Genomic DNA, 25,730 nt, shown 5'->3' on the forward strand with positions numbered 1-25,730 from the left:
TATGCGACTACAGCAACAAGAATGTTACTGGCCCCCAAATGGAAAGAAGCAGAAATCCCAGCAAAGGAAGAAGGGATAAAAAAATTATGGAATATGCAGAAATGGTGAAACTTGCTGGAAGAATAAGAAATCAAGATAACGGACCTTTTTAATAAAAGAATGGGAATGGTATATGGAATATTTACAGATAAACTGTAAACAGGTAAGAACACTGCCAGGATTATTGTAATGACCTGCAGTTTTATAAGAGCATATATTCAAAGTAGATATATAAATGAGCAAATTAAGTTACACTGGATGTGCAGATGTTAAAAATAAACTTAAGGGACCTCAGAAAGGGGGAAGGAAGTATTGAAATGTTAAAATGATTGTAAAATTAAATGTATAAACCTGAAAAGTGTGTATATGTGTGTATGCTATACAATACTACGCAGAAATGTTTAAATGTTTATTTGATTGTACTTAAATCTTCCTGCCACACTCGCCATCCTCTCCTGCCAATCCTGAATGTATTGGCTTCCTGACCATTACGCTCATTTGCCTTCAGTAGCCCTTAAGCTCTGATGGATTGAAATGCCTCTGGTCTATTTTGGGGGGGATCCTGCAAGGGTGTTTCCAGTTTTTACATTGGAATCTACTCTGGATCAATACTGAGTAGAATTTCAACGACAGCGAGGCGAAGCAGCTTCGAGGCGAGACAGGTCCCTCGAAGGAAACCTGAGGTGAAACAACCACGTGACCCCACAAGAAGAGGACATTTGGCCCCTTTGTGAGGTGAGGGGAAAGGTAGCCAGGCAACTATGTCGACGGGGAGGGAGGGCGGGTGGCTGAGGGACGTCGCCAGTCACTCTCTTTTGGGGGGTGGGTGGGTGGGGGGGCGGCAGAGCGCGTGTGCCCGGCTTCATTATGCGGCGGTTCCGCGAGTGACGCGAGGCGCGCGTCTATCTTTGGCGCGCTTTTCCCCCCCATCCCCACGCCCCTCCCCCCACCCCACCTGGGCTCGCGCCCGCTAACGGTCTCCCAACGGTTTCTCTCGCCGCCGCGTTCCGAGGCGTCAGATGCGGAGGGGAGTCGCGCGCCGGCACTAAAGCCTACGCGGGAGGGAGGGAGGGGTTGCGCGCGCGGGGAGGAGGCGGCGGCGGCGGCGGCTCGGCACGCGGCCACCGCTCCCCTCGCCCAGCTAGGCGGGAGGCTCGTGCCCGTGTCCCAGCCCTTCTCTCCCCTCCGCAGAGGGGGAGGGGGCGAAACTGGGCGTGCGTGGGAGGGGGGGGACACACACACACACGCACGCACGCGCGTCTGTGAGGGGGGCCCCCCATGAGCCGCAACGGCGGTGGCGGCGGCAGCCCCGGCGAGCCGCCGGAGGGCCCCGCCCCGCGCTCGGAGGCGACGGCGACGCCTCCTCCTCCTCCGCCGGCTCCTGAGGTAACGGCTGCCGCCGGCGGGGCCGTCCGGGGCGAGAAGCCCGAGACGCGCTCAGTGTGCAGCAACAGCAGCGGGGATGGCGGCGGGGGCGGCGCCGGCCCCATCTGCAAGATCTGCTTCCAGGGCGCCGAGCAGGTGAGCGCTGAGGCGGGACGGAGGGGCGCAGAGAGAGGGGGGGAGACTCCCCACACACGCCTTCGTTAAAATGACACGACGAGGGCGCGGGGGGGGGGGCAGGGAAGGAGGGAGCCGCGCGCACGTGGCTCTCCAACGCCGGGCAGGCGAAGGCGGCCGTCAGCACCGCGGACAGCGCCAGCCGCCGCAGCCGCAGGGAAAGCTCGGCGTCGCCAACGAGGAAGCGGGGCATCCCGCGTCTCGCTTCGCCGGGATGGGAACAGTACCGGAGTGGTGGCTGGGTCTGGCGGGGGGGGGCGGCGACCGCCCAGGTGATCCCATTGACTTAGGAAACGGAGCCGCCATGCCCCTTCTGGGCTCGCTGGGAGCAGATAACAGATATTTATTTATTTACTATTAAATTGTAAGTGTGAGATCCGCAGACTTAAACGCCCCACCCGCTGTGGCAAGGAAGCGGAGTAGTCATGCCCCTTCTAGGTTTAGTAGGAGCAGATGCCCATAATTGCTTGCTTGCTTGCTTATTTATTTATTAAAGTGAGATCCACAGACTTAACTGCCCCACTCGCTGTGGCAAGGAAGCAGAGTGGTCATGTCCCTTCTGGGCTTGGTGGGAGCAGATACAGATATTTATTTATTATTAAAGCGAGATCCACGGATTTAACTGTACCACCCGCTGTGGCAATGAAGCAGAGTGGTCATGTCCCTTCTGGGCTTGGTGGGAGCAGTTACAGATATTTGTTTGTTTATTATTAAAGTGAGATCCACGGATTTAACTGCCCCACCCGCTGTGGCAAGGAAGCAGAGTAGTCATGCCCCTTCTAGGTTTAGTGGGAGCAGATGCCCATAATTGCTTGCTTGCTTGCTTATTTATTTATTTATTAAAGTGAGATCCACAGACTTAGCTGCCTCACCCACTGTGGCAAGGAAGCAGAGTGGTCATGCCCCCTCTGGTGGGAGCAGATACAGATATTTGTTTATTTATTACTAAAGTGAGATCCATGGACTTAACTGCCCCCCCCCACTGTGGCAAGGAAGCAGAGTGGTCATGCCCCTTCTGGGCTTGGTGGGAGCAGATACAATTTCATAGTAAATAAACAAATATCTGTAAGTGTGAGATCTGCAGGCTTAACCATGCCATGTGTGACAAGGAAGCGGAATGGACATGCCTCTTCTAGGCTTGATGGGATCAGATACGGATAATTGTTTTAGTTATTTGCTTGCTTGTTTATAAATTTTAAGTGTGAGAGATCCTCAGACTTAACCGCTTAGTAGTCATGCCCCCACTAGGCTTGGTGGGAGCAAATACGGATAAAGTTTATTTGTTATTAAATCATAAGTATGCCGTAACTTAATTGCTGATTCCTGTGTGAGGCATTATGCAGAGAAGTTATGTGGAGCCATGTACATCTAACCAGTGTTTATAAGCAGTAGAGGCACTGGTCATTGTCAGATGTAAAAGTGCAGGTGGTAGAGAATGCGGAATACTGATGAATAGGCCAGTGGGGATAAATATGTATTTGAAAACAGAAACTAAAGCTATTTGCAAGCACAGTGGTGTATCTATCACCTACAATATTAAGTGAATGGGGCTGGGTTGTTAGAGGGTAACATGTGCTTATTACTGCAGCTCATAGATACACATCACGCCGTTTTGTAGGTAGTGTGATAACTTTTCCTGTGGAACTGTCAAACTGTAGGAAGTTACAAGGCACATGAAGGGAGGCATGATTCTCAAACCTCAACAAGTAGCCAGCAATACATCTTCAAGATTCCTGCATTGCAGGGGGTTGGACTAGATGACCCTCATGGCCCCTTCCACCTCTACAATTCTATGATTCTTTGATTTTCCATTAATATTAGCCCTCAATCTCATTTTTTTGCTCGCTGCCAACCTAGACTTCATATATAGGTGAATGTGTTTTTCTGGAGCCAAGCAAGAGACTGAGACTTATAAGAAAGGGAAGTTGTTTTTTAAAAATAAATTAAATATCAATTTCCTTCAGTCCATAGAACACTGTATGCAGTTGTATATGTATAGCTCTGCACAAGGATGTATGTATGTCTCCCTGCTCAACTTCACCTATCAACAATGTGACTTGTTTCTCTACATAGTCTGGTATTAACTATCTTTCCATTCTGCTTGGTAATTTGTAGAGAAAGAAGTTATCTGAATCAACAGTATGCCCTAAACCAGGATGTCATATAGTTAGAGCATTCCCAGTAGATTATGCCTAATCTATTCTCAAAAACCTTCAAAGGCCATTTATAGGATATATATTTCCTTCCACATCCTGTCTAGTTTTGTCAAAGTGTAACCATACTCTTCTCCTCCAACTGTTAGTAAACTCTTTCCCATTTTTATATGTATTGTGACAAATACTATTTCCTCTTTATCAGTGGCATTGTTATTTTGTCACAATACCCCACCGTTGACACATTGTGTTCAACTTGTTGTTTCCAGGAACCCTAAATTAGGCTTGCCAATCAGAAGGTCGGCGGTTCAAATCCCCGCGACGGGGTGAGCTCCCGTTGCTCGCTCCCTGCTCCTGCCAACCTAGCAGTTCGAAAGCACGTCAAAGTGCAAGTAGATAAATAGGTACCACTCCGGCGGGAAGGTAAACGGCGTTTCCGTGTGCTGCTCTGGTTTCGCCAGAAGCAGCTTAGTCATGCTGGCCACATGACCTGGAAAAACTGTCTGTGGACAAACGTCGGCTCCCTCGGCCAGTAAAGCGAGATAAGCACTGCAACCCCAGAGTCATTTGCGACTGGGGTCCCTTACCTTTACCTTTTACCACCAGCCCCAGCCAGCATGGCCCAATGATCAAGTATTGTGGGAACTGGAATCCAAAACATCTGGAGGGCACCAGGTTGGGGAAGGCTGTCCTAAATCATTCACAGAAATCTCAAATTGCTAGCCAAATATCCCCCAGTCATACAGTAGTTTACATTGGTCCCTACTTGTTCCATTTTTTACCTTTCCATATCTTTAATTTATTGACATAGCGCTGTATTTTGTAACTACTCTTTGAAAGGATTTCCAGACTCTTAGTTCTGTATAATCCACAGTTTAATGCCTGCTGTCCCCTCTTTCTCCAAGTCATTAATAAAGAGTCAAAGCTGTCGACTTAAACAGAAAGAGCTCCGTATTCCCCCACTTGGTTCCCTTGCCTATTCTACCAAATTAGTGGTAATTCTTAAATCTGTCATTACAGCCTTAGAGCTGTCTCATCAGGTGACAATTTCCTGTGTTTGATACCTTACGGCTCACTTTGTGGTTCACTGTGCTGTTTAAATTAATGGGCCCAAAGTTTCTATGCAGTGAAAACTGATTGCAGATAGCAACAGAATTTCTTCCAAGGTTTCTGCAGTGAACGTATTAAAGAGGCATGAACAATGTGACACATGTTTCTTTGTAAGCGGATGACAAAACTCCAACATAGTCTAATGTGATGCTCTGGAATTCTGCATTGCAGCGGTACAGAATATGTGACTACGTAAATTAGATAAGTCTAGTAATGGTTTCTTTGCATATTCTACACTTTTTGTATAGTGGCGTAATTAGTTTTACTCTTTGGAATTTTGAATTTTAAGTTTTTGTGAAGCAGTGGGAAAGAAGCTTTAGGATTCTTGGAAAGGCGTTAGGGAAAGGTTTAATTTTATACAAGAAGGGAGGCATGGACCTCCGGGAGCCAAGGAAAGAGGCTGATGAATCACTAAATGACAAAGACTTACTCAGTGAATGTTGAAATCTGTACTCAGATGTTACCTACATTTGCCTAAGTGATCTAGGCATATAAAAAAAAAAATCCTCAAAATTTGCATTATTTTAAGATGGACATTTAGATTTGAGACTCTTCTTAAGCTTCAGGAGATATTATTAGATGCCACATTCACCATTAATGCTCACTGGTAAGCCAATTTCAGAGCTCATCATATATATTACAGGTGTGGCCTGTGCACTCTCATGACAAAAAATGCATATGCCACCAGAATAAATACAACCTTACTTTATTGCTCTAAAATGATTGTATGCACTATATAAAACACCTTAAAATATGAAGGTCCCTTGGATGTCATGCATTTTTTATTAGTACATAGAGTGCAAAAATTTCAGAAATTGCAAATGAACATTTTTGCAAATATAATACAAATAGTATTGCTCTTTGCTCAAAGAGTTAATTTGTCTATATGTTTTTCCTTTCTTTTTTTGTGACCCTGGGATGGGAGAATATTGAATAATATTTCCAAAATAAACTGGTGGTCGGGGCCAGGGGAGGTTATTCCAGCTAATATATTTTTTTTAAAAAAATGCCAGCAAACTGATTTTAAGAGACACTGTGCAAGGATTTGGAAGCTTAATATTATATTTATTATGACATTTAACCCTATTTGTTATTTTTCCTAGGGTGAATTGTTAAATCCCTGTCGATGTGATGGGTCAGTTCGGTATACACATCAACTTTGCCTATTGAAATGGATTAGTGAAAGAGGGTCCTGGACTTGTGAACTCTGCTGTTACAGATACCATGTTATAGCAATTAAAATGAAAAAGCCTTGTCAGGTAACATTTCAAAATTCCAATAATCATACAGACTGTATGAATACAGTAACCATTTTTTATACTTTGGTTTATTCATCATTTTATTAACTGATCTCCATTCACTGAGTCTGCATGTCCTTATCATAAGACACAGTAAATATTTCCCATTCAGTTCATCAGTGAGGAAAAATATGGTAACATCAAGCTTAGGCATTAAAGAAGTTCTTAACTTCATCATACCTTAAGAGCTGTTTAGGTTCTGCTTAAATTCGCTTGACAACATAGGATTGCTCCAGAAATTAAATTCTGCCTGGCAGTGCTTTGATAAGTGCCAAATCTCTAAATCAGTAACGTGCAAGTAGAAATGATATAGTGAAGATTATCCTGAGAAAATAAGGGCCGATTTTGCCAGATTTATGCTCCTTTACATTGTCCAAGGTACAAGGGTTGATATCAGTGTGCAATATTTTTGTAGACATGATGTTAAATGCGCCTTTGCGCATTTCTCTCATGCTGTGATTCTGATGAAAATTCCTCCACTGAAGCTGCCATTTGCACTGGGATTTTGCAAACCCAGTGTATTAATCCACTATATTGTTGGAGCCCTTACGCCTCTTCAAAGCCCAGCACAGCTCAAGGGCTGGGAGGGGTGTGCACAACAAATTTTGGTTATCCAGGGTGCCTCTGGTGGGGGGCACACAGGGGAAGGGGGGGAGCGCTGTTGTACAAGCAGAAGTCCTTGCACAGGGCTTCCATTGATGGAGTTCCCACCCAATGTAGATAACAAATTTTGCAATTAGAATAGTTGAACTAGGCAAACTATCCCCAACCCCATCCCCACTAATTCCCCTGGTGTACCACCCTTTATTCCACTATGCAGCACAAAACCTCCAGATAAAAACCTGGCAAACCAAAGGCTTCTATCGCCTAATAGACTTTTTTAAAAATAACAAACCTTTGCCAACACAAGAAATACAAGACAAACTAGAAGACACCCAAATGCCCTGGTTAGCACAACACCAATTACATGCCCTCTTAAACAATCAAGCAGTAAAATCAGCAGCAACTAGGCCCCTGACAACCTTCTAAAACCTCCTCCTAACAACAAAGGGACACGGTAAAGGAATGGTATCTGCAATATACAAAATACTACTCCAAAATCCCACAAACCCCCTAGACGCAATCAAAAAACAATGGGAGGATGACATAGACTATGAGATTAATCCCACTCAATGGATCAGAATGTGGTCTAAACCCTACTTTAAATCCATATCAACGAGAAGAAAAGAACTCACTTGGAAACTCACCTACAGGTGGTACCTAACACCAAGAAAACTAGTGCTAATACGCCCAGGAACCTCACCAAAATGCTGGAGAGGGTGCACCTCCATAGGCACATACCTCCACATGTGGTGGGAGTGCCCCAAAATCCAACTATTTTGGACAACAGCCATACGAGAAATATGTAAAATAACTAAGCAAGTATTAGAAATCACCCCAGAATTGGCCCTACTAAACATCTTCCAAGACAATAATGCCCATTTACACCACAAAGAACCCACCTACTTTCAGCAACCAGAAACACCATAACCAGACACTGGAGAGACCTGTCAGGAGTAAGAATGGACCAATGGTACCAAATAGTATGGGAAACAGCCTTATTAGAAAAACTAACCAATAAACTGAAACTGACACGGGGACAAATGGAAGAAAATGCCTTCACCCTGGTATGGCTCCCCTTTATCACATACACAGCCCAACAAGACAACGACAAGAAACCACCAACAGCATACAAATCAGTATGGCTAACTTGATTGAAAACACCCACCCACCCCACTCACACATGAAAACAAAGATCACTACAGCCAATCACAAACAAACAAACAAACAAACAACCAGACAACCACACCCTAGGCCAACCCCAACCTCTCTCACCACCAAAGGAACACAAGTGAATAGCAGAGAACCTGCACAAGCGACCCTGACACAAAACCACACATATATTAAGTATAATAGAAACATCGCCACCCACCGCCACTCATCTTCCCCCTCACCCCCTTTCCCCCTCTTCTTCATAATGTCTCAACAAGTGAAACTGATCTGTAAAAAATGTTACTTGGAGAGAAAAAAAAGAGAGACATTACACATATTTCTTTAAACCAAGAAAATCTTTAATAAAAATACATTAAAAAAAAGAATAGAGTTGGACTAGAATTTTAAAAAATGCATTTTTAGCCCTATTTCTAAAATTCCTAGCTTTCTTAAATTTGGAAATTCTGATTAACCCTATAGGTTAAATCTGACAGAAAACCTGCCACTTCCTTTATTTAGTTAAATCTCTAAGACAAGGGATGGAGAAGCTTAGGCTGTGGGGTGAATTAAGCCTTTCAGGCCTATCTATCTGGCACTCAAGACAATCTCCACAGCCCCACTCCCTAGTCACACCCACCCTCTCCCAGGCCATACCACCCCCAGCTTTGCTTTACACCCTCTTGGGGTTTTTTTTGCCGGGCTGATAATCTTGCTTGTTTGCCTGGATGGAGGATTCAGAAGGGTGTGAGAATGTGTGTAGAAACTAGTCTACAGAAGCGGCATTCATATTAATGGCTCTGCCTGTTACCATGTCTACTTTTGTTTCTGGCTCCACCTGCCACTGGCATATGGCTCCCAGAAGGCTGTCCAGAAGAGAATGTTTCCTACCTCTCTTCAGTGGTGAATGGAGTTTCACTCACCTGGGTTGAATAGGGCACAATAATTCACTCTTCCCAATAGGCTTTGTAATATTTTATCATTTAGTATTGAAACAGTTTTTGTCTTCACTCTGTTGCTCCCAAATACATAAAGAGCTTGGCAGCTACAATGTGTAAAATGTGCAAGACATTTATTCATGTTCATTCTACCTCTCTGCTGTAGGAAGTTATCAAAGCACTTATTTTTTCAGCACCACTATCAAAACATACATATTTCCCCATACAGATTAAATTACAAACTTTTAGCACACACTTTCCCCGCTACTCCCCACCCTTGTGAATTGATTTAAAGCCTTCTTTAGGGATTCTGGAAATCTGGGACTATAACCCATTGGCTGGATGGGGAAGGGGATGAGGAGATGAATGTGCTAGTTCTGCCTCATTGCCCTTCATGAGTTGAAGGGCATCTGTCTGAAGCAGGGTCCTATATCCCACAAAGAGCATACATGAGTAGGAACAGGGACCCTTCGACTTATAGAAAGCAATATGATTGGGGGCAGAGATAACATGTTGGCTCTCATGGCACCCCTCACATGTTGTATTACTAGATTTCCAGACCACCTAAGAGGATTAGACTGTATTATGTCTCATTCAATTTGGGAGGGGGGATGCTCTCACCCAACAGCAATCCCCTGACAAGTCATGCTTCTCTTTGTCTTGACACATAGAAATATTTAATGTCAGTAGTAATTCTCTTATTTGGCAAAGAATCTCTAGGCACAATTCCGTTAAGATCACATGATCACATGAACATTCTAGTCACATTGTCTCCCAGAGACAATGAAAGGATCTATTGTGAGTTGCTGACACCTCACTATGCCAAGGTCACAGGGCTTATTTCATCTGCTGTCATCCCTCTTTCTTCTACTTCTCGCCATTCCTACCCTGGTTTCCTAGCCCACATGGTTATGCATCCTGGTCCAAAGTGCTAATAACTTGGAAAAAAATGATCTGTTTTGGTGTATATTCTGTTAGACGGGGTTGATCCATGCTTATTGGCTGCCAACAATTCCTCTTTCCATTATCTCAATTGCTTACATAGGGCATAATCCAGGACCGGCCCATCCATGAGGCAAGGTGAGGTGACCACATTGGGAGGGAGGATCCATGCCTCCAAGGAATACATTGCCTGCTGCTGCTGTTGCCACAGTGGCAGTGATAGCTGTGTTGGATCTGCATCCTCCTCAGCAGCTGCCTCACCCCCCATGCCAGCTCTACAGCTGCCCCTTGGTGAATAGGAGGTGCTGCTAGTCTCCTCTTGCCCTTGCTCCCAATGTAGATCTTTGTTCTCCCCTTGTTCCTGATGTACATCTTCACTCACCCCTTCTTCCCTAGTGGGGAGGGGAACATTTTGTGGTTTGCCTCTGGTGCCAAAATGTCTGCGGCCAGCCCTGGTATAATCTCTAACTGAAGTAGAGAGCAATGGTGACTGTTGCCTAGTGGGAAAAGGGGGAGGTAGAGCTTGTGGTAATTGAAACCAATTTTATTTCCAGGGAAATTTTCCTGTAACCAGAAAAACTGAAAACGACAAAAAATAGTGTGCAAGCTTTCATGTTTTCCAATATTAATCATCAGGTTAGATGTTGAAGAGCTTGGGAGAACCTAAAAGTTTGCACACTATTTTGTGATTTTGTTTTTATTTTATTGTAATAAAGGCATTGTCATAATATGGTTTCAGAATTTCTGTTATGGGCTAACACTGCTGCCATTATTTTCTACATTTAAGGTCTCCCACAACTGCATGGTTATATACTAATACCAGTACACTAGTAAGAATAGAACAATTCTTTTATGTATTATTCTAGCACATACTTTTTATACATTAAAAAAACCAATCTTTTAAAATTTCATTGAAGTAACATATGAAATGTTCATATGGTTATGAACTTGAGATGTAACCATTGTAGTGATGAATGTGGTTCTGTCTTTCTTTGATAAATGTGAGGAAATAGCTATAACCAAAATACCTGTAATTTGATAGCTTCTCTCACTGTGTTTTTTTCCAGAGGTTTTACTAAATAGCTGAAGCTGACAAGCTTAAAAAATTATTTTGGCTGAGCATTGTTCTTTTCCTTCATCAAAAATAATGTTGGGTTCTACATTTTTAAAAGGAACCTTTTGGAAGGATAAAATTATTTTCCACATGAGCATATGTTGGTTTTTCTTTCTCTCGCTCTTGCACAAACAACATTGTTTTATGTAGCAGGATTTCCCTGGAGACATTTTTCAAGTGTAGTCATGTCCATCTATTGACTCAGCTTAAGTCAAATACTTTTAAAGTTTTTCTGATTTCCATGGTAGAGATAATTTTCAATCGCATACCTACTTTCCTAGGATTAAGTCTCATTGAAAACAGTGGAAGTTTTTAAATTGTTCTTCAGTGTATAGAATTACATTGTTAAGTACATATAACGTTTATGCAGAAAATTAGGAATATATTTTCTCATAACTGTTAGGTGATTTCTGATTTCAACATTTTTATGTGGTTTTTATTGTATAATTCTTGTAAATGGCACTGATATTTTTATGAATAGTGATATATAAATATTTTTATAAATAATAATTATAGAGTTCACATGGTTCTATATTTGCACCAAGTATTTAACTGTTATTTCTAAGCAGCATGTCATTTCTGTGTGACACTCCAAGCTGTTATTTAAACTTCTTCACATTTAAGCAGATTTAATGAGAGCGATGGAGGAGCCTATTGCACCGGTATAATGCAGCATACATGTAAAAAGGCTCTATGAACATTTTCATGGGTTGTCATAACAGACCTTCAATGTTTTTGTAAACATTTTATACCTTGTTATGTCTTCTTCCTTCTAGTGGCAAAGCATTACTGTAACTCTGGTTGAGAAAGTGCAGATGATTGCTGTAATGTTGGGATCACTGTTCTTAGTAGCAAGTGTAACTTGGCTTCTGTGGTCAGCCTTCAGTCCTTATGCAGTATGGCAAAGAAAAGATGTCCTTTTTCAAATCTGCTATGGAATGTATGGTTTTATGGATCTGGTGTGCATAGGTAAGGTCAAAAAATGAAATCATTCACTTTGTTAAACGTGATAAGAAATAATTTGGAATATGCTTTCCCCCCTTACATATATAAATGTATGTCTGTTTCTTCAGGAAATAGAAATCATACATCAGCAAAGTTCTCAAGTGTAAAGTTTTTAATCAACAATAAATAAAGCAAAGATTTTATAATTGCCCAACAGCAGTTATTTGTACACAAAGCCTGGCATATCAAAGGGACTAGGACATGACACAAGAAGCATATAGGTCCAGTATTTATTACATCATCTCCACTGATTTTCATTTTGTTTTCAAGCCCAATTCAAAGTACTGTTTTCACTCTGAATATTATAACCTTGAAGTCTCCTGCTGTTTGAACCCACCTGCTTACCCAAATAATCATTTAAGGCTCTGTTTTGTATCCCTGCCCCCACTGCCTGAGGTGTGGCTGGTGGTCACTACAGTGTTTTCAGTGGTGGTATCCAGGCTGATACTGTCCCATAAGAAACTCATTTAGTTCTCTTTTTCTTTCATTTTTGATGCACAGTGAAAATATTGGGGTTTTTTAGAAGGTGTTTGGCTTCAATGAAACTTGAACATGTCCTTGATTTTGTTGTCTGCTGATGTCCCTGTTGCATTTTTAAAATTCACTTCTTAGTGTGTGTGTGTGTGTGTGTGTGTGTGTGTGTGTGTGTGTAATTGTTTTAATTTGTTCCGCTTTGTTATTGTTGCTAGCCATCTTGGGGGAACTTGATGAACAGAAAGATGGGATGCAAATAACAAATTAATAATAATGTTAGAAGTGGTTAAAAGTACTTAATTATGGCTCAGTTGTAGCTACAGGTTTTATATTAGCACCTGCAGGGTTAGCATACTTTGCTGTTGCAGTGTCTGAGTCTCACACTGCATTAATTTATTGTATATGTACACACACAATACATGCATGTACACACATTGCTGGACTACATATACCAGATGGTCTAATCCAACAGGCCTTTGGCTTGGAGCCAATTTGATTCCCTCCCCCTCTTTCTTTTTTCTTTTTCCTTTCTCCTCCTGTGATGAGGCTGCATTTTAATATTTTAATGTTTCAATATTTTAATGTTGTATTATAATCTATTTAAAGTTGTATTCATTCAACTTGTTTTTATTATTGCTTGTTAGCCACCCTGAGCCCAGCCTTGTCTGGGGAGGGCGGGGTATAAATAAAAATTATTATTATTATTATTCAGACAAAAAGTCACAGTTGTTTATATTTAGCTTTCTTTCTTTAAAGGCTGACCTTTAATAAATTATATAATTATATAATTGATCAGATTTATAATGTAATTGATTAGGTTTATAATGGATGTGCTGTGTCGCCAGCTTATACTGATTCAGCAAACAAATGAAACATTTATGGTAGTATAAGTTTAAAAACCATCATTTTCTCTTGCTCAGAACCAAAAAAAAGCCTGGATGCATATCAGTTTCTGACAACATATATAAATGGGTCCTGGCCACCTGTAATTCAGCTACTTGGGTTTACCTGTGCTTTGGCTCAGGGTACTAATTCAATTCTAATGCCACTTATTTAACAAATAAATGTGCTCGGTACGAAGAACTGAGGGTGTGAATAATTTGTTTCTTTTACTTTCAGGACTTATTGTGCATGAAGGGGCCTCAGTTTGCAGAGTATTTAAGCGTTGGCGGGCTGTCAATCTGCACTGGGATGTATTAAATTATGATAAAGCTACAGACATAGAAGAGAGCAACCGTGGAGAATCCACAACATCTAGGACTTTGTGGTTACCACTAAATGCATTTAGAAACAGAAGTTTAGTTCATCCAACACAGTTAACCTCACCAAGATTTCAGTGTGGCTATGTTTTGTTACATCTCTTCAGTCGAATGCGACCTCAGGAGGATTCATCAGATGACAACAGCTCTGGAGAGGTGGTAATGAGAGTGACTTCAGTGTAAAAGTTATGGTCACTGTGCTACATGCACAAGAACAATGTGCCCTGACCTCTCTTGCAGTATTCTGGAATGTAGTTACAATGAATGGTGAAACCATAGCACATACAAATATATAAACTTTTTTTAATTTATGCTTTTATATGATCAGTTGAATTGCAAATACATTTTCCTGAAAAGGGTCTCTTTCTTTTTATACCATGATTTATCACTTTTTATCTATTTGTACTCGGCATTTATAAAAATATAATTTAACAATAGCTTTAATAATGTGGAGACAAATATTTTAAACTACAGCTATTTTTGATAGTTTTAAGTGTATTTTCAAAGTTCTAAGCCATCTATAATTTTCAGGACATGTAAACAAGATTAATTGGATGGCTTGCGTTTAGTATACCAATCAAATTCATCCAATGTGTTACTTCCAGTTGGGTAAAGGTATGCCTTTGATTTTTGTCTGGGGGAAATGTATAGTGCTGGGAGAGTAAAGGGAAGTGGGGGCTTGTATTCTGGATTTATCCAAAATGAAATAAAGTTTAAAGTTCATGGAAGATCTGTGCTCAAAACTGATGGGTAAAAGACAAACAGTTTTGTAAGAATGAGAATGCTGAAAATCTCTGAATTAATTTGGAAGCCTTATTTCATGTCATCTAGGTAATAAGAATACTGTTATCAATATTTAATAATATATGTACTATGGACTATTTTTGCCAAATTAATGAAAGAAAATCAGCATTCGCTTATACACTCCATTGCAGGGTAGATTTCCAGAATTGTGTTCTGGACTTCTGATTTAGCTGGAGTGATTTGTTTCTCAGTTTCACGAGAATTAAATTCAGTTACATTGAAAGAAGTATTTCCTCATTATATTTGACTTCTCTTCTTCTTTGTATCTTTTCTATGTTACCTAATTCAATACATTTAAAATTTAAGATTTAGAGTTAAACTTCTCTTTCCACTAGAAAATAAAGTCCCAGAAAGACTTGCCATCAGTGCAGGGAAAAAAAATACTATTTTTCCTTTGATCACAAAGAGCACCAATACAAAGCTCTTGCATCAACGGAGCTTCTTTGGTACCTAGACAACTTTATCTTGTGAGACTGGAAGAAGAAAAGAGCTGAAAAAAATAATTTGTGCAAATCAGGCCTCTCATCATTTTTTGCTCACCACAAGGAGGATATAGGAACCAAAAAAAAAGGTTGTGTTGCCTTATCCTTTGGAGAGTTAGCAGTGCTTAAGTCCCATTTGAAATCAATAGTTTCAGTATGTATGGTACCCAGGCTTGAATGCATTTTTAAAATGAGCTTTTGTACAGCCTTCTTCACATGGCTTAGACCTAGAAGGCCTATATAGTTGGGCAATTAGGTGGGGAATTTGGTGAACCAGTACATGGTACTGTATTAGTTTTTAAGGACATCAAAAAGCATACTACAGGTCTTGAATATGAGGTTTTTAGATCATGAATTAGCAAGTCACATGGCACTAAGAGCCACTGTCATTGTATATTCATTAAGCATAACTGATGCAAATTATTGAACCTTAAAAAAACTTTATTTCATGTAATGACCAATTACTATTGCATAGGGCCTACAGTCTTTTTTTATCAAAAGGCTGTTTGCTCCAGATAGTTTCATTTAAGTAAGAGAGCTTGCCAATTTGCACCATGGAATAATTCTGCTTTCCTACCTTGTTTGTTTCTCTCATTATCCACAACAGCACAGACCAACAGATTAAGCAAAGTAACAAAGAAGAAATATTGTATTTAATTAGGATAGTCACTCTAGGCAGTTGAGAATTTATGCCAGGTTGTTTTATTTAATGTGCTGGATAGAGTTGGAATTAAGTATAGATTCTTTTTTTAAAAAAAACAACACAGCAATCTAGTAAACCTGTTAAAATTATTCAAAATCACAATCATTCCTTTTCGTTCTTTCCTTCTGAATTTCAAAGCTGATTGAAAATGTGGCTGAATGATACATTGGAGAGCGACTATAAATAATTGTTGCCCGCCTGCAGCCCTCATTTTTCTTCAGATTTCAGCCTCTTTCAGACTGAACTGCCATTAACTTTACTTATTCTTCATTATTCCTATCCTTCTGAAATCCCTGGATGACATGAATTCAGTGACAAGTGTGCTCATTTATCCAGAGCTTGAGGCTTGACAAAGCAGTTGCTCAGTTTTTTCTTTTTTGAGGTGACTAAGATTGTGCAATCCTATGCAACCTATGCACACTTACTTGTGAAAAGTCCTGTTGACTATAGTGATGCTTCTAAGAAAACATACATGCTCTTGAACTGCATTAAGAAGGCAATACTATGGAAAGATCTGGCAGGACGAGCACCTTAGGATACAGCAGATCTCTGGTTTAACTCTGACTGAGCCAGGAATCTGGTAAGTCTCTACCTCTGACTTAGCTGGAGAGATGCTGGTATAAGTGGCTCAGCTGGCTGAGGTGAGGCTGGTGTAAGTAAAGGTAAAGGGACCCCTGACCATTAGGTCCAGTCATGACCGACTCTGGGGTTGCGGCGCTCATCTCGCTTTATTGGCCAAGGGAGCCAGCATACAGCTTCCGGGTCATGTGACCAGCATGACTAAGCCGCTTCTGGCGAACCAGAGCAGCGCACGGAAACGCCGTTTACCTTCCCGCTGGAGCGGTACCTATTTATCTACTTGCACTTCATGCTTTTGAACTGCTAGGTTGGCAGGAGCAGGGACCGAACAACGGGAGCTCACCCCGTCGCGGGGATTCAAACCGCCGACCTTCTGATCGGCAAGTTCTAGGCTCTGTGGTTTAACCCACAGCGCCACCCACATCCCTCCGAGGGTGGTTTAAGTCTCCCCCAAAGTAGGGTTCCTTGGGTGTGGCAGGGGCAGGTCCAAAGAGGAGGGACTTAGACTGCATTTTAAGAAGATTCAGCTTGGTCGCATGACCTGGCAACCTGTTGTAAAACACTATTTTCAAGACTTGCTTTCCCTCTGCCAGGTTTTGGAGGAGCAGCTGCCCAACCCCACTCCTGAATGGGGTTTGGGTCTGGTGTAACTTTACACTGGATTAATTCACACTGGCTTGTTTTATGCCAGCTTTATGCACATAGGATTCCTCCCTCCAGATATTTTATTTTGTTTTGCTTGCACGGAAAAACTGACAGATGACTATGTTTGGCTGGCTAATTTGCCAGTCCAAAGAGTGTGTTTGCTTTGGGATGTCTTTCCTGCAAAGCAGGAAATGATTGCTGTGTAACTGATTCCAAAAGCTAATTTACAGTCTTCCCTGCAATTCTAGTTACTTTGCCTTCAAAATCCCAAATTAATTTTCTTTGCCTGAAAAATACTGTAGCATCTTAGTAGTCTCTGTGAAGCGCCTTCATTTGAAATATCCAAAAACAGCACAGAGAACATTCTCAAGGGATGAGGCCCACTTATTAAGCCAGAGCTTTCCAAACTGTGTGTTGTGACACATTAGTGTGTCAGCTGCAGTGTGTAGGTGTGTTGCACAAACACTTCCTCCACTCCTCCGGTTTGCTAGTACAGTGGTACCTTGGTTCTCAAACTTAATCCATTCTGGAAGTCTGTTCCAAAACCAAAGTGTTCCAAAACCAAGGGGCGCTTTCCCATAGAAAGTAACGCAAAAGGGATTAATCTGTTCCAGACTTTTGAAAACAACCCCTTAAAACAGCAATTTAACATGAATTTTGCTATCTAATGAGACCACTGATCCATAAAATGAAAGCAATAAACAATGAACTGCAGTTACACAACCAATCAGTAGCTGAACTGGGTTCCACACAGTCACAAAAACAAAACAAGCTACAAAAGCAAAAATGCAAAATTAATAGCAAAAACAGACAGACTTCAGCGTAACACTCAAATTGGAAGTGTGGCACTCAAAATGGAAATGTGGTACTCAAATCGGAAGCATAACACTCAAATCAGAAGTGTGGCACTCAAAATAGAAGTGTGGTACTCAAATTGGAAGCGTAACACTCAAAATGGAGCATTTTCGGTTTCTGAAAAAAGTTCGCAAACCAGAACACATACCAGGTTTGCAGTGTTTGGGTTCCAAGTTGTTTGAGTACCAAGGCGTTGGAGAACCAAGGTACCACTGTAAAACTGAAATACTGTGTCGTGAAATGATGCATGTCTAGAAAGTGTGTCACCAACATGAAAATTTTGGAAAGCTCTGTATTAAGCCCTCTGGTAGCCTTCATCCTCAACTAACAGGTTTTCATATCTTCATCAAGAGCTAACAGTGCCCCCCCCTCCCGGCTGTTAGAGGCCCGCTCAGTGGGGGAGTAAGCAAGTTGGCATAAGGACCTTGCTAAGGTTAATCTGTCGCCATATTCGGGGAGGAATTTTCTCCTGCAAATTGGCCAGCTTGCAGGTGTTTGCCCACCTCATGGAGACTGTTACAACAGTCCTTTATCTGAGCTGAGCTGGAGCTACATCAGTGTAAGTCCCTGACCCTGGCTCAGCAGGTACAAGTCCTCAGAAGGGGGCATTACAGAGGCAAGGCAAGGAGAGACACCTATTCTAAATTCTGCTTGCTTGGTAATTTGCCTAGAGCCCAAATCTCTAAAATTGGGCCCACACTTACCTGCAGGCTTAGTCTGCAGTAGCCCATCCCAGAGGCTCCTAAACAGAGTTTGAAATAGACATTGTGGCATAAGTTATGCCGGCGTATGTTACATTGGCTTCCTATAATTAGGATTTCTCTGTTATTGCCAAGTAAATACAGACAGGATTGCAAATTTAAACTGGTTTAATAACATTAGGCAGCTCTTGTCTTGGAGCTTTAAATTTATTGGAGTTTGTTCAGGAGGGAAGCCTCAGAATTTGCCTTCTCACTTCAGACAGGAATGAGCTTAGGTATATTAGCTGTCTTTCCTCCTAAGCAAGTTTAAAGGGCCAAATATTACCTGGTGCTTGAAGTGGGAAGAGTATGGGGAGAAATTTCAAATTAGGCTTGGATGAATCCAGCCTGTATTTACCAAAACTGTGTTTTAAAGAGTGCATAACAACTGTGAATTAATAAATTTTAACATTTTCAACTAATTACAGTCAGTAATCATTAATTTGAGCAGAACAGTTTACAGTGGTACCTCGCTTTACAAACTTAAACTGTTCCGGGAGTCCATTCTTAAACCAAAGCATTCTTAAACCAAGGTGCACTTTCCCACTGCCAGTGCCCTTCCACCATTCGGCTTCTATTCTTAGACCGAGGTTTTGCAGAGTTCGTAAACCGAATTGTTCGCAAACAGGACTGTTCTTAAACCGAGGTACCACTCATTAAGCAGTTGGTCCCTTCCCTTTCCTACAGTGATCCATGCGACGGTCACCTCCAGGCTTGACTACTGTAATTTGCTCAACGTGGGGCTACCTTTGAAACTGTCCCAGAAACTCCAGCAGGTGCAGAATGCCACAGTAAGGCTCCTCATGGGGTCCCTGCCATGGGAGCATATTCACCCAGTGCTTTACCAGTTGCACTGGCTCCCGGTGAAGTATCGTGTCAGGTTTAAGGTGCTCGTTTTGACCTTTAAAGCCCTTTGTGGCTTAGGGCCCTCGTATTTAAGGGACCGCCTCTCCTGGTATGCCCTGCAAAGGACCTTAAGGTCCATGAATAATCATAGTTTAGAGGTCCCAGGCTCTAAGGAAGTCAGATTATCCTCCACCAGGGTCAGGGCCTTCTCAGTGATGGCTCCGACCTGGTGGAATGCTCTGTCCCATGAGATCAGGGCCCTGCAGGATTTAACTTCCTTACACAGGTCCTGTAAGACAGCTATTCCACCTGGCTTTCAATTTGAACTTAGCCTGATCTTTTATTCCCCTTCCTTCCCTCGCCCTCCCCTTTTTATGAAGATTACCCACTCTGGGATCCCACAGCTAATTCTCCCCTGATCGACTCGCTGGCTCAAATAGAACTAATTTATCCAGCTAGCCCTGGTGATAATCTAATGTTTATTGGATGGATTTCCCCCCTAAATTGATTTTTGAATTCTGAATTTATTGTTATTCACGTTTTATATTGTATTTTATGCTGTTTTTTTGTTGCATCAATTAAGTGTTTTAAATTTGTTGTTAGCCGCCCTGAGCCTGGTTTTCTGAACCGTGAAGGGTGGGGTATAAATAAAAAAATATTTATTTATTACATTTATTACTATAAATGAACTAAAAACTATTAATGAATGTAGTTTAATATTAGGTATGATATGACATAATTTCAAAAAAATATATAATGTTTCCAAATAGTCCTATTTAGTTGTTTTATGCACTTCCTCACTGAGGGTGTAAGGGCAAGAAGTATCATCAGCACAATTACTGCCAGAATATTTTATCTGAGAATTGTGAAACAGTATAATGTATATTGGGCAGCAATGGATGAGGAGTGGTGGAAAAAAGGAAGAGAAGGGTTTGTTTTATTGTGGAGATAAGAGGGATCAGAACGTTTATATCTGATCATTGTTTCTGCAGAGGCATGTCGCCGTTCATGGTACAGTGTTGTGTTTCACTGACTCAGTCAAATGATCTATAAGAGCTCACTAATGCCCTTTAGAATGCACAGTAAGGTTGGCTAAGACTTGCTTGAACTCAGCAAAGCAAATAGCTGGTATTTATGCATCTTCTAAGTTTATGTGAATCACAATGAAATCCACTGCAACACCAAAGACAATATCTGTGAGCCAAGCTGGTTTTGTGTACTACAGTGGCACAGATAATGCCTCTTCAACCCAGCTCCATCTGCATGTAGTTCTATGGAACTGATTCATAGCTGTCAACTTTCAGATTTGAAAATAAGGGATCAGCAGCCTCACCTGTCCCAGGGACAGTCTACGGGATATCTAACAATCCGGGATAGCAGGGGGAAGCAGCGGGAAACAGCGCTGGAATAAGGGAATTTCCCGCCAAAAAAGGGAAGATTGACAGCTATGAACTGATTGCATCAGACTGTGGATGGGGATACACATCGTGAAAGTAATAGGATGTCCTTATTTTCATCAGAGAAATGTTGGAGGGTATGCAACACCCTCATTCAGATGCATGTTCTCATTCAAATCTTCTCTGCTCAGGGCATTATTGCTTTACCCAGTAAATCTCCAGAGGAATTTAACATTTTATAAATTAAAATCAGTTTTACAGTGCAAAAAAGCTCAGCTTTTTCCAACATCAAGGCTTTCCTCTATAGTTCCTAAAGAATTTCTTTTTAGAAACCTTTAGATTCTGATGCATGGAAGTTTGAGAATTTTAATCCTCTTAAAGACACCATATTAGTAAGAACTATATGCAACAGCTACTTGTTTTAAGTAGGGCATGTAGATCCCTTATAAAGCCACCCTATGAAACTTTTAAAGAAAACCAGGTCACTTCTACACTAAAAAACAAATGTGATAATACAATTATGGCTTTCCCGAAGGAAGTGTGGGAATAATAGTTTGTGAGGTTCTTGAACCACAAGGATTGTTACAACTCTCACAAAGCCAGAGTCCCTGGAATTTCATGAAATGAACTAATGCTACAACAGCTTTATCAATTTAATGGAAGCAGTTATTGACCGGTATACAATATAACATTATATCTTTAATGTTTCCTGTAATATATAGGGGTTGTATCCTTTTTATTTTACTATATGAACACACAATAAGGAATCAAAGCCATTGCTGCCTCCCTGAAACATTTGTAAGAAATTTCAAAGGAGGTGGGTGGCTCTCAGTTTATGGGGAATATTGGGAATCTTATCATTTTAAAAGTGCATCATGTATAGGAGGGTATCCATTATTTCTGTAATGTGTGAAGATACACCTGGAGGCTGGATGGGAATTAACTGGTCTGGGGCTGTATAGTCGATTAGTCCAAAGCAGGGGATAAAATTTATAAGATTCTAGTTGGTTCCATTGCTGCAGATACAGCTCAGATTAGACTTACCATTGTCAGGCTGACCTTGAGCTCAGGCCTATGACATGAAATTCTGTTCTTCTGTGTTTTTGATAGGGAAGCGAAGTATGTTGGGAGGATTAATTTGATTTATAGTAGGGGGTCCTTTTTATGTTCCCTTTATTTGGTATGGGAGCTGCTGCAGGGCTAAGTAAGAGATGAAAATGGCCATCTAACTGGCAAACACAATGAGCTCATTTTTGCTTTACAATTGAGACTGCTGATGGCAACAAGGCTTTCATTTTAGGTTGGTCTTCACAAAAGGGAATATACGCTGGCTGCTTCATTGCAGTTTGCACTCCAAAGTAGATCACTTTTTAACAGCTACTAATTGTGTAGCACTGGTGGTGTGTTTGTAGTATTTTTGTGCTGAACGGTCAAGCATTGGTTTAAATTGCTTAATATGCAAGAGAAGGAGAGAGAAGGTAAGGTAAAGGTACCCCTGCCCGTACAGGCCAGTCTTGCCAGACTCTAGGGTTGTGCGCCCATCTCACTCTATAGGCCGGGAGCCAGCGCTGTTCGCAGACACTTCCGGGTCACGTGGCCAGCGTGACAAGCTGCATCTGGCGAGCCAGCACAGCACACGGAACGCCATTTACCTTCCCGCTAGTAAGCGGTCCCTATTTATCTACTTGCACCCTGAGGTGCTTTCGAACTGCTAGGTTGGCAGGCGCTGGGACCGAGCAACGGGAGTGCACCCCGCCACGGGGATTCGAACCGCCAACCTTTCGATTGGCAAGTCCTAGGCGCTGAGGCTTTAACCCACAGCGCCACCCGCGTCCTCTAGAAGAAGCTGAGATTAACTAGGGAGCCAATGGTGTGTTTGGTCGGTAAAAACACATGAAACTCCTACCCAGAGAAACATACCTATTTGGCTCTAGGTGTGCAGAATTGGTCGTGGCCTCGGATGGGGATGCACATTCTGCAGCTATATCTAAAAGGATGCATTCTAGATGGCTCTTGGTCTTGCCTGGATTGTCCCAGGTGAGCACTGCAACCATAAGGATGTGTATCCAGATGCACACCCACACCTGTATGAATGCAAACCACAAACACACTACTTGTTAAAACGTCTCTTTGGGCTGGGTCTTGCTGCTAGTTGGCCCCAGTGGCATTGATTCCAGTTTTGATTGATGGTAAAATGAAGAGCAATTAATCAGAACACCAATGCCATTACCATTAACTGATTCGACTGAAAGGGGAATTTTCTACATTAGTTCTCCCCCCCCCCCAAGGACAGTTTTGATTCCAGTTATTGATTCATTCCCCATCTTGATTACACCAGTGGGAACTGTTCAGTATCATGTAATGCAGCATGAATTAACCTGCTAACAATTATTGCCCTTGATTGGGAGATGCAAAAATATTAAATTGCTTGGGTCACAGATTCACACTCCCATCGAGAAACTGCTCAGAAGTGACTTTTCAGACTACTGTAGAATACCCCAACCCCCACTTAAAACAGACAACTTCTGTTGATGGAGGAATTTGCAAGCTTAAATTACCCTGAATTATTCCCTGGCAGAATAAAAAACCTAATTCCTAGCGGTAACTTTCCAGTAATGGAGGTTCTCTATGAATGAAAGTACCGGTATATGCTCCACGATTTTATGAGCCATTTCTCTGAAGATCATGCACTTTTACAGCTAGGTCTTTGCACCAATGTTGAGACCTGATACCACCCCCAACACTGCAGCCATCCACAATCCCTGTGCTGCATAACTTTTGCAGCAGTTGAAGAAGAGTGGCTCATAGAATCCTAAGTGTTGGAAGGGACCATGCAGGAATCTTTCACCCTACGTGAGGCTCAAACCCACAACCCTGAGATTAAGAGCCTCCCATGCTACCAACTGAGCCATTGACCTAGGATTAAGGAAGAATAGAGGGCAAGGGAGGCTTGCGCTATAGCCAAGGATATGTGACAATGGCCTTGGGTAGGTTCTACACAGGAACACACACCTGGAAGCAAAGATGAGCATCCTTTTGCCATTGGTATCCTTTTGCCATTGTCTTGACCCAAGATGGGGGCACTTGTAACCCTCCAAATGTTGGATTCCTGCTCCATCAAACCCTCCCATCGGGGTTGGAGTCCTATAACAGCTGGCTCCCAACTCTGGCCTGAACTCACCTTCCTTACTGGTTGTCATTTTGGTGGCTCTTAGAATACCATTAAGGAATAGTTGTGACAAAGAACCCTACCACCCCACTTCTCAGTTCAAGGAAGATGCCTGGTGTAAGGGATTTCAGAACTTTCTTTATTCCTTTAGATGGAGCTCTTGTTCAAGAAAGCATGGAACAACCAGTTTTGACGTGAAAGACGTCTGTGTGCTATGGAAGAGAATATGACAACCCATTAGGGCTTGCAATATGGCGCTGTTGACATTACTGCTGTTCAAGGAACCACGCCAATGATCAGTCTCCAGTTATCTTTGCTGCCATACTAGCGATGGCAGCCTTATTAACGTGTGCTACGTAGAGTTACAATTCCCAGTTTGTTCCTCTGGAAGTGTTTCTGTGAGTCAGGATTGTGTGGTAGGGGAACACCACCAGTGATATTATAAAGTTTATGACAATGAAAATCAGATAAGCTAGCACTTGAAAGATTTAGTCTTTCAGCAAAATCCCAGATGTTTACTCGAGGTAAATTCTATAGGTCCTTACTTCTAGGTGCATAGGATTTCAAGCTTTGACTATACTTAGAATATTCTTTATTTAGAGAAGTCTTTGGAACTCGAATGGCTCCTGTAGTCAGTAAATTCTTTCTGCCATGCTGTCTTATAATATCTAGTTATACTTTTGCATTCACTTTTTTGGGGGAATAAGGAAGTGGGCTTATATGTTTCTGAAGAATGATGGAATTTACCTTGGCTTTAAGTAAGGTGGGGTACAAATATTTCAGTTAAAACAATTTATAAAAGCTAAGCGCTATACATAAAAATGGTAACACGACCACAGTTCCTGCCTCTATGGGCACAGTCTGCAGTAGACAAGACCGTAAGGAAGGATGAGGGAAATTTTAAAATGGAGGAGATTCAAGTGGAGAGAAGAAGAAAAAGTTGAATTAGAAAATATAAGAATGAGATGAAGTTTTAAGGATTCTTTAAAAAAAAAAAAAACAAACAAAAAAACCGAGGGAAGGAAATGAAGCAGTATCACCATCAATATGCAAAGTCTATAAGAAATTCTCGCTCCAGAAGATCCCGTTCAATGTAGTCGTTGTCAACCTGCTTCCAGTTTTACATATTCACATTTACAGGAAGTTCTGGGGATTTGGGGGAGAAAAAGCCCTGTAATTATGGAATTGCTGGTGGTGCTTCAAAACTGCAGTAGTATGCAAACCGCTTTGCCATTAAGAAGAATCTACTTGCAAAAAATAATAATGGTGAATTATTTCTCAATGTGTTTAGAAAATCAAGGATTTGGGGAAACGTCAGTCAAATAAACAATAAAGATAGAAAGCTTTATATGTGAAATTAACATGATCTGCTTTTAAACATCTATTCTATTACTGCAGTATCTTATAGCACAACCCCATACATGTTTACCTGAAAGTAATCTGAAATAAGTCCAATGAGATGAGCTCCTTAGTTAGTACACAGAAAAATTGTGCTGCATATTCCCCCCTCCCCCAAGATAAAGCTATTTTGGGAAGACCGCAGGGACCTCTGGAAATCAAGCCAAGATAAACGACGGATCCATCAGCCTTCTGCACATTGGCTTGAGTGTCATTTTGTAGCAGAGTAAGACCAATAGTGTATAATACATCTGGTGACCTTGTGAAATATTTCTAATATTGAGATCCCTTGGATTAGATGGGTCTACTGAGAGAAGAAATGAAAAGCAGAATTGGGGAGAGATGGCAGGACCCTGGCTCTGTAGCTTACCTCTGTATTTGGGTGTGTCCTGCAAATTGACAGTGTTCTGTTGTGCCTCTACCTTTCGTTTCTGCACACTCCTGGTATGGTCAAGTATGGTTTCCATGTAA

General features: G+C 41.6%; 1 protein-coding gene across 1 annotated transcript; it reads left to right on the forward strand.

Annotated features, from left to right (window-relative positions):
- The first annotated feature begins 1,317 nt into the window (after positions 1–1,317).
- MARCHF11 (membrane associated ring-CH-type finger 11) lies at positions 1,318–16,486 on the forward strand. Its single transcript, XM_028738605.2, has 4 exons — positions 1,318–1,560; positions 5,966–6,121; positions 11,680–11,872; positions 13,502–16,486. Exons 1-4 carry the CDS (start codon positions 1,318–1,320, stop codon positions 13,822–13,824), a joined length of 915 nt encoding a protein of 304 aa, XP_028594438.2. The 3' UTR covers positions 13,825–16,486.
- Positions 16,487–25,730: the final 9,244 nt, after the last annotated feature.

Source organism: Podarcis muralis, chromosome 8, assembly GCF_964188315.1.
Source record: "Podarcis muralis chromosome 8, rPodMur119.hap1.1, whole genome shotgun sequence".
In the NCBI taxonomy this organism is placed as follows: Eukaryota; Metazoa; Chordata; class Lepidosauria; order Squamata; family Lacertidae; genus Podarcis; species Podarcis muralis.